Genomic DNA, 15,156 nt, shown 5'->3' with positions numbered 1-15,156 from the left:
CCCTCTCAACCTTCCCCCTCTTCTTCCGCATCCTGTTTCTTTTCCTCCTCTGGTTCCTGCCCCTCTTGCTTCTTCTTTCCTCCTTCTTCTACATAGGTGTTTTGTCAAAGATCCGAACTTCAGAAAACCTCAAATGATTCTACTTTATCATACTGCCTTTGCATTTCCTCAAGATTTCTCTTTTCAGTTAAACTTTCTAGTTGTCTTCTTCTATAACAGAGGACTTGAAAGTAGATTTCACTTTCTGCACACCCTGTGTTCCTCTCTGAAAGAAACTGTGAGAGGAATGTTATTTGGATCTCTGAGGTTGGACAAGGAGTTAGAAATATCTGAACTCTACTTTAGACCCTAATCTTATCATTCCAAATGTGTGCTTAATAAGAAGCAGAATCAACACTTCAGGTCAGAGTAAGTTCAAATAGTCTCGAGTTTTTATGTCAGAAATGAAGGAAAAAATAATTGACTAGAAATATTCAAAAATGCTGTTCTTGGTTAGGTGTGTGGTCATTCTCAAACTTTCCCCACAAAATGCCATTTAAACTTTTAAAATTGAGATGACAAGTGTGATTAATCAAGTACATAATTCCATTTCTAGTTCCTGCAGGGGTGGTGAAGAAGCAGAATTTCCAGCAGGTTTTTATAAAGAAGGAGTTTTAGGTGAACTTCCTTCAAGTCTTGTTTCAGAGTTCTCAGATTTTTAGTGAATTCTAGGGTGATAAAATAAATGAAAGGACTTTTAAATTGCATTCTTGTATCTGAAAGCTTACTATAAAATATATCTGTCACATAGAAGAATTTCCACTAAATCCATCTCATCTGAAAGCTGGAACTGGAGGAAGGAGGAGATGGGCAAATGAAGATGAATGTATCCCTGTCTATAGGATGTGGATATTAGATGCTCACAGGAGCCTAGAGACTGGGATGCGAGTAGCTAACCTGACCGACCTTCAGCTAGGCTCACATCCTTAGAGGAACATGGGTGTGAAAACTTTGGACAAGGGAAAACTGATTTTGCAGTGGCTAGGTTTTCTGTTGATAGTCAAGGTTAAAGCTGCGTAGCATGTTTAGCATTGTGGCTTTTCACATCACTTACCCATTTTCTCACATGGAAGGACTGATTGTTCCTTAGCCACAAGGTTGAGGGACTTGCACATGACTTTGGACCATGTGATCCATAGTTATTGAATCAGAGTCTGCTGAACTTGGTGGATCCTCGCCCACGTAGGCTGCCTAACCTGCTTCTTGATGTGATGGAGGAGTTTATAGGTATCCTGAGCTGCTTCATTTAAGAGCACAGTAGGGAAAAGCCATTATACTGTATTTCTAGAGTATAGGCCACAGAGGAACCCTGCCTTAGATGCCTGGTGCCAGTTTCCTCATCACAAATCTGCAAGTGCAAAATTATTCTCTCTTGGTGAATCAGAGAGAGGGCAAGGAACTCTCTCCAGGTCACAGCTGGTTTGTAAGTGCACACAAAGGTTTGGTCCACACCATGGCCTGGTACTCTTTTTACTGTCTAGCTTTAGCAAATATAGGCATAAAAACTTCGGGAACCTGAGGTGTTGGTAAGTGTGTTTAGCCGGAAGGCTGAAGCACACACCAGCTGTCAGAGTGGGCTGGGGACTGTGCAGAAGTTGATTCTAACTGGAGGTGAGAAGCCACAGAGTAGAGTCTAGGATAGAGCAAGGTCAAGAACTGGGCAAGCTGGGGCATAGTCCGACCCTGGACTAAAATATCCCTTGAGAGAAACAGAGGGCAGAGGGCAGAGGACATAGTGTGAAGTGGCTCAGGTTTCCTCATAACAGGCAAAGTGGCAAAGGGTAAGGTAGTTATTCTCGGTATAAATTTGGATTACTTTTAAGAAAGCAGTTTTAAAAGTTCCTTTGTCTAGGGGTCAAGTCTGTTTCTGTTGTACGCCTTAGTGTCTATATGTGTAAGCTGTCTAGTGTAAATACAGAATTCACTCGGACCCTGAGACCATGACTTGGGGTTAGTGCAGGATAGCCTGCTAGCACAGTAGCTGTCAGCCAGGATTTTGGGATCAAATGACATGCACAAGTGAACTGGGTCTCTCAGAAAGATGTCCAGGCAAAGCCACGGCTCATTCTTCTGGTCTTGTGGTGCTTCCCTCTCCTGTACTCTGCTGAGCACTCTCTTAGAGAAAGGCAGCTCAGGAATGATTAGAATATCCCCCCCAACCCCACTCCACCCCCCCCACCCCCACTCCAGGAGGGTCTCTGACTTCAAAAAAGAGCCACAGGAGGGCAAAAAAGATAAAGGCCAGGGCAATGGAAATGCTGAGCCAAGGATAAACTAGATCTCATAAATTACAAATATTTCTCAGACTTCCTCATGACTTTGGTTGTGTTTTTTGTATCCATTGGATTGGAAGAGTCGTAAGAGCAGCATCTTTGAATGGTAGGCTGTGCTTGGCCTCTAGACTTGTGTGGCTAGGAAGGGACTGTAGTGGCTCAGAAGCCCAGTTTGCAAAAAGACAGCATTAAATCCATATTAGGGTGAGCCTGTTATGTACAGCCACATCAAGGAAAGGCTATCGAATCTGACTTCACCCTGGGCACATTCTGATTTTTCAGGCAGCACTCAGGCATGAGGATGGTGATGAGACAGCAGAGCCACCCCCCAGTGGGCTCCGGGATCGGCGGAGAGCCAGCGTGTGTTCCAGTGGCAGTACAGGCGAGCACCAGGGTCTGGACCGCAGGAGGAGCCGCAGGCATTCGGTGCAGAACATCAAGAGCCCGCTGTCAGCTCCCACCAGCCCTTGCTCCCTGTTGGCTCCCACCTTCAAGCCCAGCCAAGTGCGAGATCTCTGTGAAAGGTAAGCAGAAAGCCAGCAGTGGGCAGGAGTGTGGAGTGCTGCTGAAAAGTGGCAGGGAGGCCACCTGAGCACATGTGCCTATCACCATTCCCTGCCCATGAGGCAGTTAGGGGCCCTGGCCCTGCTCCTCTTCTGTGACATTAAGCCACCATCCTAGGGAACTTCCCTTGTAGGATGGCCCATGGTAGTGTACACAGACTTGATCTTATCCTATGAACTCATCTTTAGTCATTTGTGTTTTTGTATTATTTAATGTTTCAATAACCATTCAAAAAAGTTATTTTATAAAAAACAAAACTTTGGCCTAGAAATCAATACCACTATAGAAATGTGAGAGGGTAAGACTCTTAAGATATTTGTGGCAATATACAAGATTGGTTTTAAGTAGATTACCCTGCATAAATTTGAAAACATCTGTCTATTTGTATTTCAGTAAATACTAATTCCATCAGTTAACTGAGTGTCAATTGTAGATTAGGACTGTTTAAAGGCATAAAGATATATAAATGGAAAAGGTATGACCTTTGTGTTTATAAACTTCATGTCTGGATTTGGAGAAAGAAAGAAGAAAGGTATAGGAATTTATAGAAAGATTGGCAACACTTTAAGAGACTATAGAGGTTCCAGCCAGAGATATAGCTCAGTGGTGCAGCACCTGCCTGGCAAGTATGAGGTATGAATTTGATTTTCAGTACAAAAAAAGTAAAAAGAAACTATATAGGTTCAAAATATGAAATTTAATCAAATCCATGGGTGCTCAAAAATGGTTCTGAAAAACAGAGGTCCTGCCACAGGATGGCAATGCTGCTTTGGGGTCTGGGTCCAATTGACTGCTCCCATGTGGGTGCTGTCAGTTTAGTAGGATGTTGGGTTTGTTAGACTAGTCCACGCCATCCCCAGAAGCTGACTGATCTACTCACCCCTGCTGATGGTAAGGAAGAAGCTGTAGTCATGGTACTGGGATGGAGAATTTGTCTCAATCATGACGATGCTCCTAAGAGCCAAACTTAGATCACCTGGCTGCATGGTGAATAAATAGGTTGATCTTAATAAAGTCAGCTATCAAAATGGGTTCTTCCTCTCGATTGCTAGGGAACTTACCACCATTGTCATGACAAAGAGGTGGTCCAATCACTCTGTTAGTCATGGAATCACATGGGAGTGTGCAGGTCAGGCCAGGAAGCACAAGGTGTGCATGGTCTGAAAGTGACACGTAGTGTGCAAGGTCCATGTTTACATCCCTTTCCTACCTCCTACTCCTAAAGGCTCTTTATCTACAAATCTTTCTGTTTTTGAAAGTCTGTGTGCAGCCAGATGTATCTTAATGAAAAGAGACCTAAACTCTGAACAGTGGAGAATGAAAACATTTTATCATGAGCATTGTTTTTGTGATTGAAGATCTTGAAGAAAACTCAGCCAGTGCTCAAACAAAAAGCACCTGAAGACCCCTCAGCACTGCTCCTAGTTAATGGCTTGTGATTTTAACATGGAAAGAGTTTGGGACAATTCCACAATGAACAGAAAAGTCTGTATTTAAAACCATCAAAGATGCTGAGGGTTGAAGGGAGGTGGCCTCATCAGCGGTGCTTCTCTTGCTGTGTCTGATGTGTGCCATGTTTGTTCCCTGAATGTTTCTTGCTGTTATACTTTTCAAGGACCATGTGTTATGAGTTCAATGACAATGTCTTGTGATAAGTTGGCAAGGATGACAACAGTGGAGAGAACCATCCTGGGTATCCTGTTGACAGTCTCCAGGTTGTGGGAATTGAAAACAGGAGTCTATGAACACTTCTCTGAATGCTGCTTGTTTCATTCTTTTCAAATAAGAGGACTTTTTTCATTTTATTGGACTTAATTAGCAATTGATAGAATGCATCATGCAGACTGACAATTATGAAGTGAACTCATCCATGGAGACTGTTAGAGGGGATTTTCTTGTAGCTCCACAGTGATGGTACAATTTTGGCCAGTGCAAGAGTTACAGAGGTACACAGTGGCAAGAAGCAATGTGGGAAATGATTGCGGAATGCATAGCTCAGTCACCTGTTCAACATCTGCACCTCCAAACAGTGCTTGACCATCAAGTAGCCCATTGTGTTCTGCCCCCTGAAAAGGCACAGAAACACACCTGATCTATGTTGCCCTTTGTCTGTGTGAATACCGTGGCCACACTTACTGCTAGCTTGTCACAACATGCCTGCAGATGCTGCATGCTACATGCCATACTGTATTATGGCATTCTCCACCTCAGATGGTCCTTTTCCATCATTTGAATCTTATCCTTACTGTGATCCTCTGGAGGATGCAGGTGTCATTATCCTCCTTGTACAAGTGAGAAAGCACGCAGGTGGGTGCCTTGTGCTCATTTCAGGATATGAGGTGGGCCAAGTCATGGATGAAGCCCAAGTCTTTGGCCTTTTATTCTAAATGCTTAGCATAGAGAGCTGCTTCTCAACCAACCATTTCTAAACATATTCATTGCATGAGATTTATGTGTCTGATCATTTTAGAGAACAAAAAACTTGATTTATAACCATGCAGGTAAGTTTTATTGAAGTAAATATAAAAATTCAAAGAATTGAAAAGGAGAACAGTCTCATTCTCCCTCTAGCCATATGTATAAACCTGCTTAGTTATGTACTATAATTTTGATAATGACTAATAAGATTCAATTCTCATTGCTTTGCTTTGGTTTCCTAAAAAATAGAATTCCAAATAAGGGAGAGTTTATTGGTCATCTGTCACCTAAGCATCTTTGTGAGACTCTGTGCCAGAATGAATTTCATCTTTGGACCTAAAATTTATATATCTGATTGATAGGAAGAAAAAAGTGCTTTCAATTATTATTAAGACAATTATTTGGGGTATCTACTTGCCAAAATAAAAAAAAAATACCCCTGATTTAAATTTTAATCATATATAATCACTTTATGACTAAAAATTTCTTGAAGTTTCTCTAACTTGAAGCAAGAGCCAAGTGATGGGGTGCATTTCCAGACATGGCTTTCTCTTTCCTGAGTACCACCATTCCCCCTTCCAGCCACATACATTTCTGTTTGTGAGGAAAGTCTTTCTCCTGAATTTGTATTCCCACACACACCATTAATTCCTTGGTTGGTTTGGGCTGTTTCTCTGTCAACACACACAGACTGCATGGCAGTCTTTCTGATATTGAAAACTACATGGGAGTTAACACACGAACTGTAAATTTCATCTTGTTGATTTCCACACAACATTCCAGCCTGTAGTGGTAATCTTGAATTTCATTGTCACTGATGTTAGCTGCTGTGCCATCCAGCTTCCAGTCATATGTGCATTTCAATGTATATGGAAGAATGACCTTGCAGGTAGTGGATGATGACAGCCATTTGGAGAATGGAAGGTGCAGGACTAGTACTATATGCTCTAGAGATGAGTCTGCAAGCTTTCTCTGTCTGGACCAGATAATAAAATGTTAAGCTTTGTGAGTCAGATAGTGTCTGTTGCAACTATACAACTGAACTGTGCTTTTGTGGCACAAATGCATCCATAGGAAACAGATCAGCAAATGAGCACAGCTGTATTCCAATAAGGTTTTACTTATAGAAACTGAGATTTGAATTACACGTTATGAAATATTATTCTGATTTTTTTCAACCATAAAAATGTAAAAACTATTCATAGCTCATGGGTCCTCCAAAACAGGTGGTAAGCCCGATTTATCCCAAGACTGGAGTGTGCCAAACCCTGTTCTAACAGGCTGGTTTCTTGAGGGAGGCTGGGGAAAATGGTCCAGAATTGGCAAGGAAGAATGGTTGTAGTAAAAGAAAATTCCACCATACTGTGGGAGAGAGATACAGGAGCAGGGTTCTTAGGTTTGGAGACAGAGCAAGGAAGTAAAAGGATTATTCTGTGAAGAGAGTGACAATATTGGGAATCTTGCTAATCACTGACGATGAATTACCAAAGCAAGGGGAAGACTGAGGAAGATAGAGAAGGCTAAGTCAGACTGAGGGACACATTGAACCAGGTGCGAAAAAATCTGTGATGAATCCAGGGGAGCTTAGACTGTTAGAAAGGTTACTGCAAGCTGAGATTAGCCCCAATGATCCCTTAAGGTCATGGCTCTCAACAAAGTGATTTTTGCCACCAGAGGACCACCCATATGCATCTTTGGTTTTCGTAACTAAAGCAGAGGGTGCTACTGGCATCCAGAGCATAGAATCAAGGAATATTGTTCTGTGATGCTTAGGATACCTGCTTGTGTAAACTTAGTCTAACCTGTCAACAGAGCTAAATCTGGGTAACCCTGACTTAGCATGAAGTAGACAATTGGTTATAATTTTCACCTCTTTGAGGTGATGGTAAGGTAGGAAATGCCTCAGTTAGAAAGGGAGCTTTCTCAGAAGCAAATGGAACTCTGTGGACCTATAATAAATGTTCATGTGCATGAGCCACAAATATAACAAATCAGTTAAACCCCAAGTCTAGGCGTATTTCTAGTTCAAGAATTTTTAGTGAAGAAATGCCTTTATTGGTATTTTTTTTATGAATCTCATGGACACAGTATTTCTTAGCAGGAAATGAGATAAGGAATGTCTTCAACAACTAGCTGGTTACTCTGGGCTACATAGTTTTAAGGAGAGTGCTTTTTCTGATTTTTGCTTAATTGTATTTAGCAAAGTTTTACTCTCAACTTCTCAGGATATATGCTGAACCCTCACAGGTACCCAAAAGTATAACTAAATTTATGCTTCTCTCAGTAATCAAACTTAGCTAGGTCTAATCAGCCTCATATCTATTACATTTCAAAAAATCGACATCATGGAATGTGACATGAGATATAACAGAGATGTGATACTCTATAAGCATGCATCATGAACCTTTTAGAGGAACAGGAACACAAGCTAACAATCTAACCATTAATGTTCCATATTAGCCGCTGATATTGGCAACTAATGGTCACAAAGTAAAGTAAAATACAAGAATTACCAACTTTCCCATGTAAGTTAGATTAGGCATAAAGATAATAAAAATGAAATGTGTAATGTATGTGGCACAGAAATACTCTTTCTAATAAATTGCAAATGTAAATAAGGGTCAAAGGTGGAGTCAGGGTTGTGGCTAGGCTTTGAGTTTATGGTCAGTAAGCCTGAAGTTTTGACCTGTACACATACCTGACCCTCAAGCAGCGGACAAGATATGGCCTGGCCCCAGCTAGACCTTGAGAGAGAGCTAGAGGAGACCATGCTCAAGTGGCTACAGGCTTAGAGGACTGACCAGGGGATAGCTTACCCGCCAGCTTCAGGGAGAAAGAGGAAGAGTTTTATAGGAGTATGTTATGGGGACAGAATAGAGATACCAACCTTAGGAACTCAGTCTGAACTTAGTGGCCATGAACAGAATTTGGAATCAATCGTGGTGCTGGACATAGGATGGATGTGTTAATGTAGGGCAGGACAAGTTCAGAGCCTGCCTCTACCATTATAGCCAGGTATGAACTTATATGTGGCCATTTCCTCACAGTAGGTTGCCCACTAAGTAGCAACTCAATAATTACAGCTATTAAAAAACTTCCAACCTTTATTGAACATGAAATTATCTACCAGGCATCATGCTAGTCACTTCAAGTATACTAACTCTACATTCACCATTATGATGGTCATTGCTGCCATGTGACAGGAGGTGAGGCTGAGACACAGGGAGCTGAAGTAATGTGTCCACGGTCCCTCAGCTAATATGTAGTAAAACTGATATCAGGGTTCACTTCAAGCTCAGGGTCCATACCCTCATCATCCTGTTCAACTGCTCTAATTTCTGTGATTCTGTAGAAATAAAACAAATATTCTGAGTGGTTGACAGGAAAAAGTTAGTAGATGTGCATGTTGCCTTTTTTTATTATTTCCTCTAGATTTTTTATATCAGTACATTTAAAAAATGATTGCTTAGTATTCTCATTATGTAGCTATGCCATAATACCTTAATGCTTTCATTTATTTCGCTGTGGCTTGATTCTAGTTTTTCCTGGTTCCAAACTTGTGGAAATGAACATATTACACATGAACATGCTGATGCTCATGTACATATGTTAGCATTTATACTTTTGTAGGATAAATTCTAGGAAGTATAACTCCATGTCAAAAGACACTTACTCTTTAAATATTGACATAACCGTGTTGCTTTTTTAAAAAGTCCTTGTCAGCCTACTATCAGTGGCCATTTTCCCATACCATCACCAGCCCTGGATGTTTTTATAATTCTGAAAAGTGAAATGTGACAGCTCAGTATTTTAATTTGTATCTTGTGATTACTACTGAGGTTGTGCATCTTCAGTCACCTCACGGGAGGAAGTGCTATTGACATTTCTTAGCCTGTTTAGGTCTTTGCTGATTTGTCTCCAGAATATCTTGACAATCAATGTATAGCTAGCTACTCTTTATTTTTATATGGAAATTTTCACATCCAAAAAGTATAATATGTTCTTTAGATGTGTAAAATACTAGCTTTTGACAATTTTACTCTGCCTCTCAAATCTCTCAATTATAGTCAACTCTCTAACCCCTTAATATGTTTTTAAATGCTGATAATGTTTTATCTTTTGAAAATGAATTAGATTTGTAGAGAAAAAAGATTAACAAAAATGTTTATTTGAAATTTATAATTCTAATAAGTTATATTGTTTATTGATTTTGCTCCTGAAATCATGTTGATTTGTTTTTTTGCTCATAAATGGGCACTGAAGACAGTTTTTGAAGAGAAATTCTGAAAATACTGAGAATATTAATTGCAACATTGGAACAAACCTTTCCAGTTGATCGTAACTAACTAATCATTACTTGGGAGTTGGAGGAAGGAAGATATAAATAACAGAAGCTCACACTTAGAAGCAAGGCACAACTGACTGTCATTTGTTAGAATTTGAGAGGGAGTAGGGATCTATGCTGTGTTGGTATTTTAGAAGCCCACAGCTGATGCCCAACAATCAGAGCCTCAGAAGGATGATGGGATGAGGACAACCAAGCCTCAGGGCTGAGTCTACTATGGGAGCTGTAGGGAGTGACTGGAGGGGATGTTATTTGCTTTGTTCCCGTGGGAGTGGGAGGAGTCACTGGCATATGTCCACCAGCCACAGGAAGCAGTGGGCAAATGGAGGAGACTGATTTGGAACCCACTAGGGGGTGAGTTCATCTGCTCATATCTTGACAGGAAGGAGACACATTTGGATGCCTAAGGTCTAGAACAGCACCTCATACTTTGTCTACAAGGCTTCACTGCCAAGGTTACAGAATTAATTCCCTCATTATCTCCAAGGTCTGCAGTTTTGTAGTGGAGAGCCTTATCTCTTTCCTGGTAGCAATTGGCAATGAGCACTTGATTTGCTAGGAAAACATACAGTATGATATGAGTAGGTATTATATAATGTTAACCTACAAAATCTACTACTCCAATGACCAGTTTTGTCTTGGCTCCTAGGGGTAAGTTTGGCTGCATGCAGTAAAGAAGAAGTTGTGGTTGAGTACAGAGGTATGGTCTTTATTTGTGACTGTGTCCTGTAAAATAGTTATAATGATCCTCACTCTCCTTTTAAAAGAATGGAGAATCAGGATAGACAGCAAAAATGTACGCTTTACCTGTGTTGTCATTAATCACTCTGTGCCCTGAAGCCTTCCTGGATAGTGTCTATTAAAGAAGGTAATTGTTAAATAAATATGGACATGAACTGGAGAGAATATTCTGTATACTGGCATCAACATGCTAGATGATTTCACAACAAGAAGATTAGCAACCACTGGTACCAAAAGCAGCAAGTAGCTACTTGGGAAGATTTATCTGATGGTACCTGATTTGTTATAAATGGGATTCACTGACAAAGGCTCTGACCTCCTGAAGAGGTATGATTGGAAGACAGCCAGTGATTCTGAGATGTCCAAGTGTCGTCCTGAGTGTCTAATAGCTGGAGACAAGACTGAAGGTAAGGGAGCATTAGCCTGGAAATGGGAAAATGTATGAGACCAAGACAGGAAGGCACTAAGGCAGGAAGAAGTCCCCTTTTGAAGTGCCAATTTCTGGGTCAGGATGTCTTCTTAGAAATTCCCCATGACCAGATTACAGATTTCTTGGGAATGGACTTTGATGCATTGAATTTGGAGATCTATCAAGGTCCTGAATAAATTGGTAGACCTTTATTCTTAAAACCAAGCAGAACTACTAGTGGATTTTAAGAGGAGAAATAGGATGAAAGTTTTGTTTTGTTCTTGACAAGAGTACTTTGGAGGTAGCTAAGAGCATTGGAGAAAAAGAAACTAAAAACAGAAAGACCATGACAGGATAGGAGCAGTGCGTAGCGAGAATGGAGAGTGTGGGATGAGATGCAGGGAGACATGGTTTGTAGAGCCATGACTGGATTATATGATGAAGTCTAAGCTGATTCCCAGGGTTATGGGATGGCTGAAAGAATATTTAGTAAGTTATGGGTTTGTTAAATTTGATGTGTCTATGGGAAAGACAAGCAGTAATTCGCCTGGTGAGTTGGATAGGCACTTCTGGAGCTCAGATAACTGTAGACCATGGATGACGGCCAGGCTGCTACCCAGAAAAAAAAAATGAAATGAAACAAAACAAAACATATGAGAAGAGAAGCAGATAATAAACCCCTGAGAAAGAAAGGCAGAATTATCATCTTAGGAAATGGTGAAACTGAGACTGTCATCTCTTGTCAAGCCAGCAAAAATTTATATCTGTTATCTCCAAGTATATTTCTCAAGCTACAGAGGATGCCTGTGGTATAAGCTTTCAGCAAAAAACTAGCTATTCTCTTGGGAGTGGTATGGATGCACTTCAGAGAGAAAGCCAGGTTCACGTTCTAGTTGAGTCTTTGACTGGTTTCTTTCAGTGCAAACTTGGGCAATCCATGCATGTGCGGGCAGGGTGATCACACTGGAGGCATCTCTCTCCTTATTGTCTGTGTGGTTCCCAGAATTCCTTTGGAGGTCGGGTGGAGGTTTTTTAACCAGTACTAAGCCTACGTGATTGAATCCAGTCATGAATAGAGGAATAAGATTGTCCTTGCTTGATAGAAGCCTTGTGGAGTGACCCAGCTAGCACCTCTGTACTGATGAAAGCTGAAAAATCAGGGAAATGAAACCTTGAAAATGTAGGTTGAAGAGGCCAAAATGTGGCAGCAGAAAAGAATTCTCTGCTGGGCCCAGTTGATATTGGTGAATTGTTTTGCAGAGGCACCCTTTGGGGTTAGGCTTTGGAAGTTGAAACGAATAGCTCCAAAGACAGACCTGGTCTAAGCTCATGCTTGTCTTACTCCATGTGCTCATTGAGCTGATGGTGGTGACAGAAACAAGGTGTTCATGTTGAAAAATATTTATTGTTTCTAAATGAGGTCATATTTATGTTTCAGAGTGTGATCAGAATTAACATGAGCCATAATCAAGGTCCAAATACCTCTACTGGTACACTGTAACATTCATTTCTTCCCTCCTGAGGGCCATGGGGCCATGTGGGACAGGCAGAGAATGATGAGGCCAAATGCAAGCTGGTAAATTCCCTGTGCACATGAATCCAATCAGAAGGGCCACCTGTGTTCAAGAAAGTAAAAGAAGAAAGGTGTAATGGCTCCTTCTAGTTCTTAAAGAGAAGAGGCATTGTTTTTCTAGCCATTTGTTAAGGGGTTACAGCACAGCATAGTTACAAGAGCACGATGGTAGAGTTGGACTCCTTGGTTTCCATTTGAGCTTAACTAGTTGTGTGAGCAGAAATGAAGTCCTTAACCTCTTCGTGTCTCAGCTTCTCATCTGTGAAGGAAGGTAGGAATAGTATTCACCTAAGGATCACATAAGGATTAAAGAAGTGAAACATGCAAACTGCCTTGCACAAGGGCACCTGGCTCAGAAAGTAAATAGGATAATAAGTGACTACAGTCCCTTAACCTTTAGTCTCCAGTTACTGTTTACCTCCAGAGAGATCCTTTGGGGCAGGACGAAGCAAAGAACAGAAATGCCAGGTCCTGAGCCTCAGTGCCATGTAGAACTTTAGGAAGCCTGGGCACACTGGGATGGGCATCTGTAGCCTTTGATCATCCAGAGAAAGGTGTTTCACAAAGACACAATAACTCAGTGAAGAATCCAGAGACAATTATATTACACTTCAGGAATACTCAAGAATAGCCTCCACATTGCACTACAGAAATAATTTCATTCCTGAGGTTTTCTTTCCAGCCGTGTGGTTCTGTTTTTATAAACATGAGATTAAAAATTGACTAGAGAAGAGCTCCCATAAGGAAGTGGCCAGTCCGGGCCTGCTGCATGCCAGTACTTATCTCCCAGAGGTCCTTGGACAGGACAGGCAGTGTAATGGGTGCTGTGGCTGTGTGCCATGACCAGGCCTGAAGGGAAACGGATACAACTGGGCTTGAGAAGCTGCTTTTCTACATTTTTAAAAAACCTGTTTAAGCTTTTAAAAATTGCCTTTCAAATAGGTAAATAATTCGAATCACAAAATCAGTAAAACAAATGATGTAGTAGTACCTTGGAACCTCCCTTTGTTTTTGTGTGCTTGTGAACTTGGGTCCATATCTGTGGTAGCATTTGTCTGTAAGTAACTGAGAGAGGCATCAGTGCTCTAGATGAGAAGCTGCCATGCCAGATGTGTTATTCCAGAGTAGCATTAGTATTGGTATTTTATGGGCTCCAGTATTTAATTACTGACTTGAGTTTGTTGAGACAGGAATACTAAAGGAACAGAATCATATTCATTTGTTACTTTGATTTTTGTGCCTACCCATATTCTTAGATCTGAGGATATAATGGTGAACACAACACTTAGAAGCTCATTGTTTAATGAGTCAGTGTGCAAGTGATTATTACAGCAAGCCATCATGGTAGCTTTGGAGGAGGACTTTTAAAAGAAGCAAATGTGGCTGTGTGGTGGAGAGTAACATGCTTACCAGGGCACACATGTGAGGGTTACTTGCCGATGTGCAGAAGGATGTGGGCAGGGATGGTCACTAAAATATCACTTAGAATAAAGAACAGAACTGAAGAATCATGAGAAGAGATGTCTGTCTGCCTGATGGGAAAGGGGTGTGGGGATTGGGGGAGATTGGGAGGTCAGGAGGGAAAGTAAAAAGGATCAAGGCACATTATGTACATCCATGTACAAATTCCCCATGATGAATGTACGTATTATGTGTCAAAACTTAAACCAATAGCACACAAGACTGGAGATAAGGGAGGATGGAAACAGGAACATAGGTGTTGGATTTTGATGCAGAACTCCAGGGAGACTTTGGTAGCTTGGACTATGGCAGTGCTTCTCAACTCTCTAGAATACTAAAAAAATGCCTTTCCCTGCCTTAACCTAGAAGAATTGGACACAGTTTCCAAAATGTACTGAACATTCACATTTAAGATAATGTAACTGGAGGGTGTGAGGGACTCAGCTGGAGATTGTCAGTGTCAGTGGCTGTGGGGAGATGTGGAGGGTTTGAAGAATATGTGAGAGAAAGAGTTGGCTCTATGGCTGGATTTTCCAGGTTCTCCCATTTGAAACACAGGGGGAACCATGTGAATGTACAGGTCGCCACAAGGACAGATGACATTCATCCAGTTCCTTGGGTGATAGCCTATGTAGGTAGTTGTAACCCTTTGCTGATCTTTTTTTCTTTTTTCTGTTTTGTTACCTCCTTTGGGTACAATTCATTTTTTGTGGGCATCTCTACCAGTAGACAGTCAGTGAAGCAGATAGTAAATGTTACCCAAATAAATCTGTGTGGTTGTCGTTGGTAGTTGGACGGCATGACTTGAAGGGGTAGAGAACAGAAAATGAGGTTGTTGGGAAGAACCCTGGCTGAAACACTAGATTTGGGGGTTTATCTCTAGATGGCAATTATCTGTAGCTGATTACCGTATTAAGAGTTTATTGTGGTGTGTTCAAGTCCAAAACATGTGAAAGGGCAATTAGAAGTTCCTGGATGAAACTGAGTCATAAATTAAAAAGGTATTACTGCACATTGAAACATGTTTACCCTCCTCATGGCGGTTACATTTGATATCTGCTTCTTAAATACACACAGATCACATCCCCATTTCTAAGAGACTTCCTCTCAAATATTCTTTTCTTCTTACTGGCAAAAGGGATGAGACAGAAGATACATGAGAAGTGCCATTACTGGCTGAGTATCCCTTATCCAGGATGCTTGGAACAGAAGAGTTTTGGGTTTTGTACTTTTTCAGATTTTAGAATGTTTCCCTTCTTATAATGAGCTATCTTGGGTAGACAACCTCAATGTAAACGTGAAGTTTATGTTTTGTATACACCTTATACACACA

The 15,156-nt window shown here is 41.0% G+C and overlaps 1 protein-coding gene across 19 annotated transcripts in view; it reads left to right on the top strand.

Annotated features, from left to right (window-relative positions):
• Fhod3 (formin homology 2 domain containing 3) overlaps window positions 1-15,156 on the top strand; it is a 444,662-nt gene that overhangs the window by 303,260 nt on the left and 126,246 nt on the right. For all 19 annotated transcript variants that reach the window (XM_063232040.1, XM_063232044.1, XM_063232043.1 and 16 more), the window contains exon 10: window positions 2,595-2,836. In XM_063232040.1, coding sequence (XP_063088110.1) covers window positions 2,595-2,836 — 242 coding nt within the window. The remainder of the gene's footprint in view (window positions 1-2,594; window positions 2,837-15,156) is intronic.

This window comes from Cavia porcellus, unplaced genomic scaffold (assembly GCF_034190915.1).
Source record: "Cavia porcellus strain 051 isolate PalLab524CR breed Dunkin Hartley unplaced genomic scaffold, mCavPor4.1 scaffold_20, whole genome shotgun sequence".
NCBI lineage: Eukaryota > Metazoa > Chordata > Mammalia > Rodentia > Caviidae > Cavia > Cavia porcellus.
The sequence above is the reverse complement of the archived record's forward strand: the minus strand, read 5'-3'. Positions and strand labels throughout refer to the sequence as shown.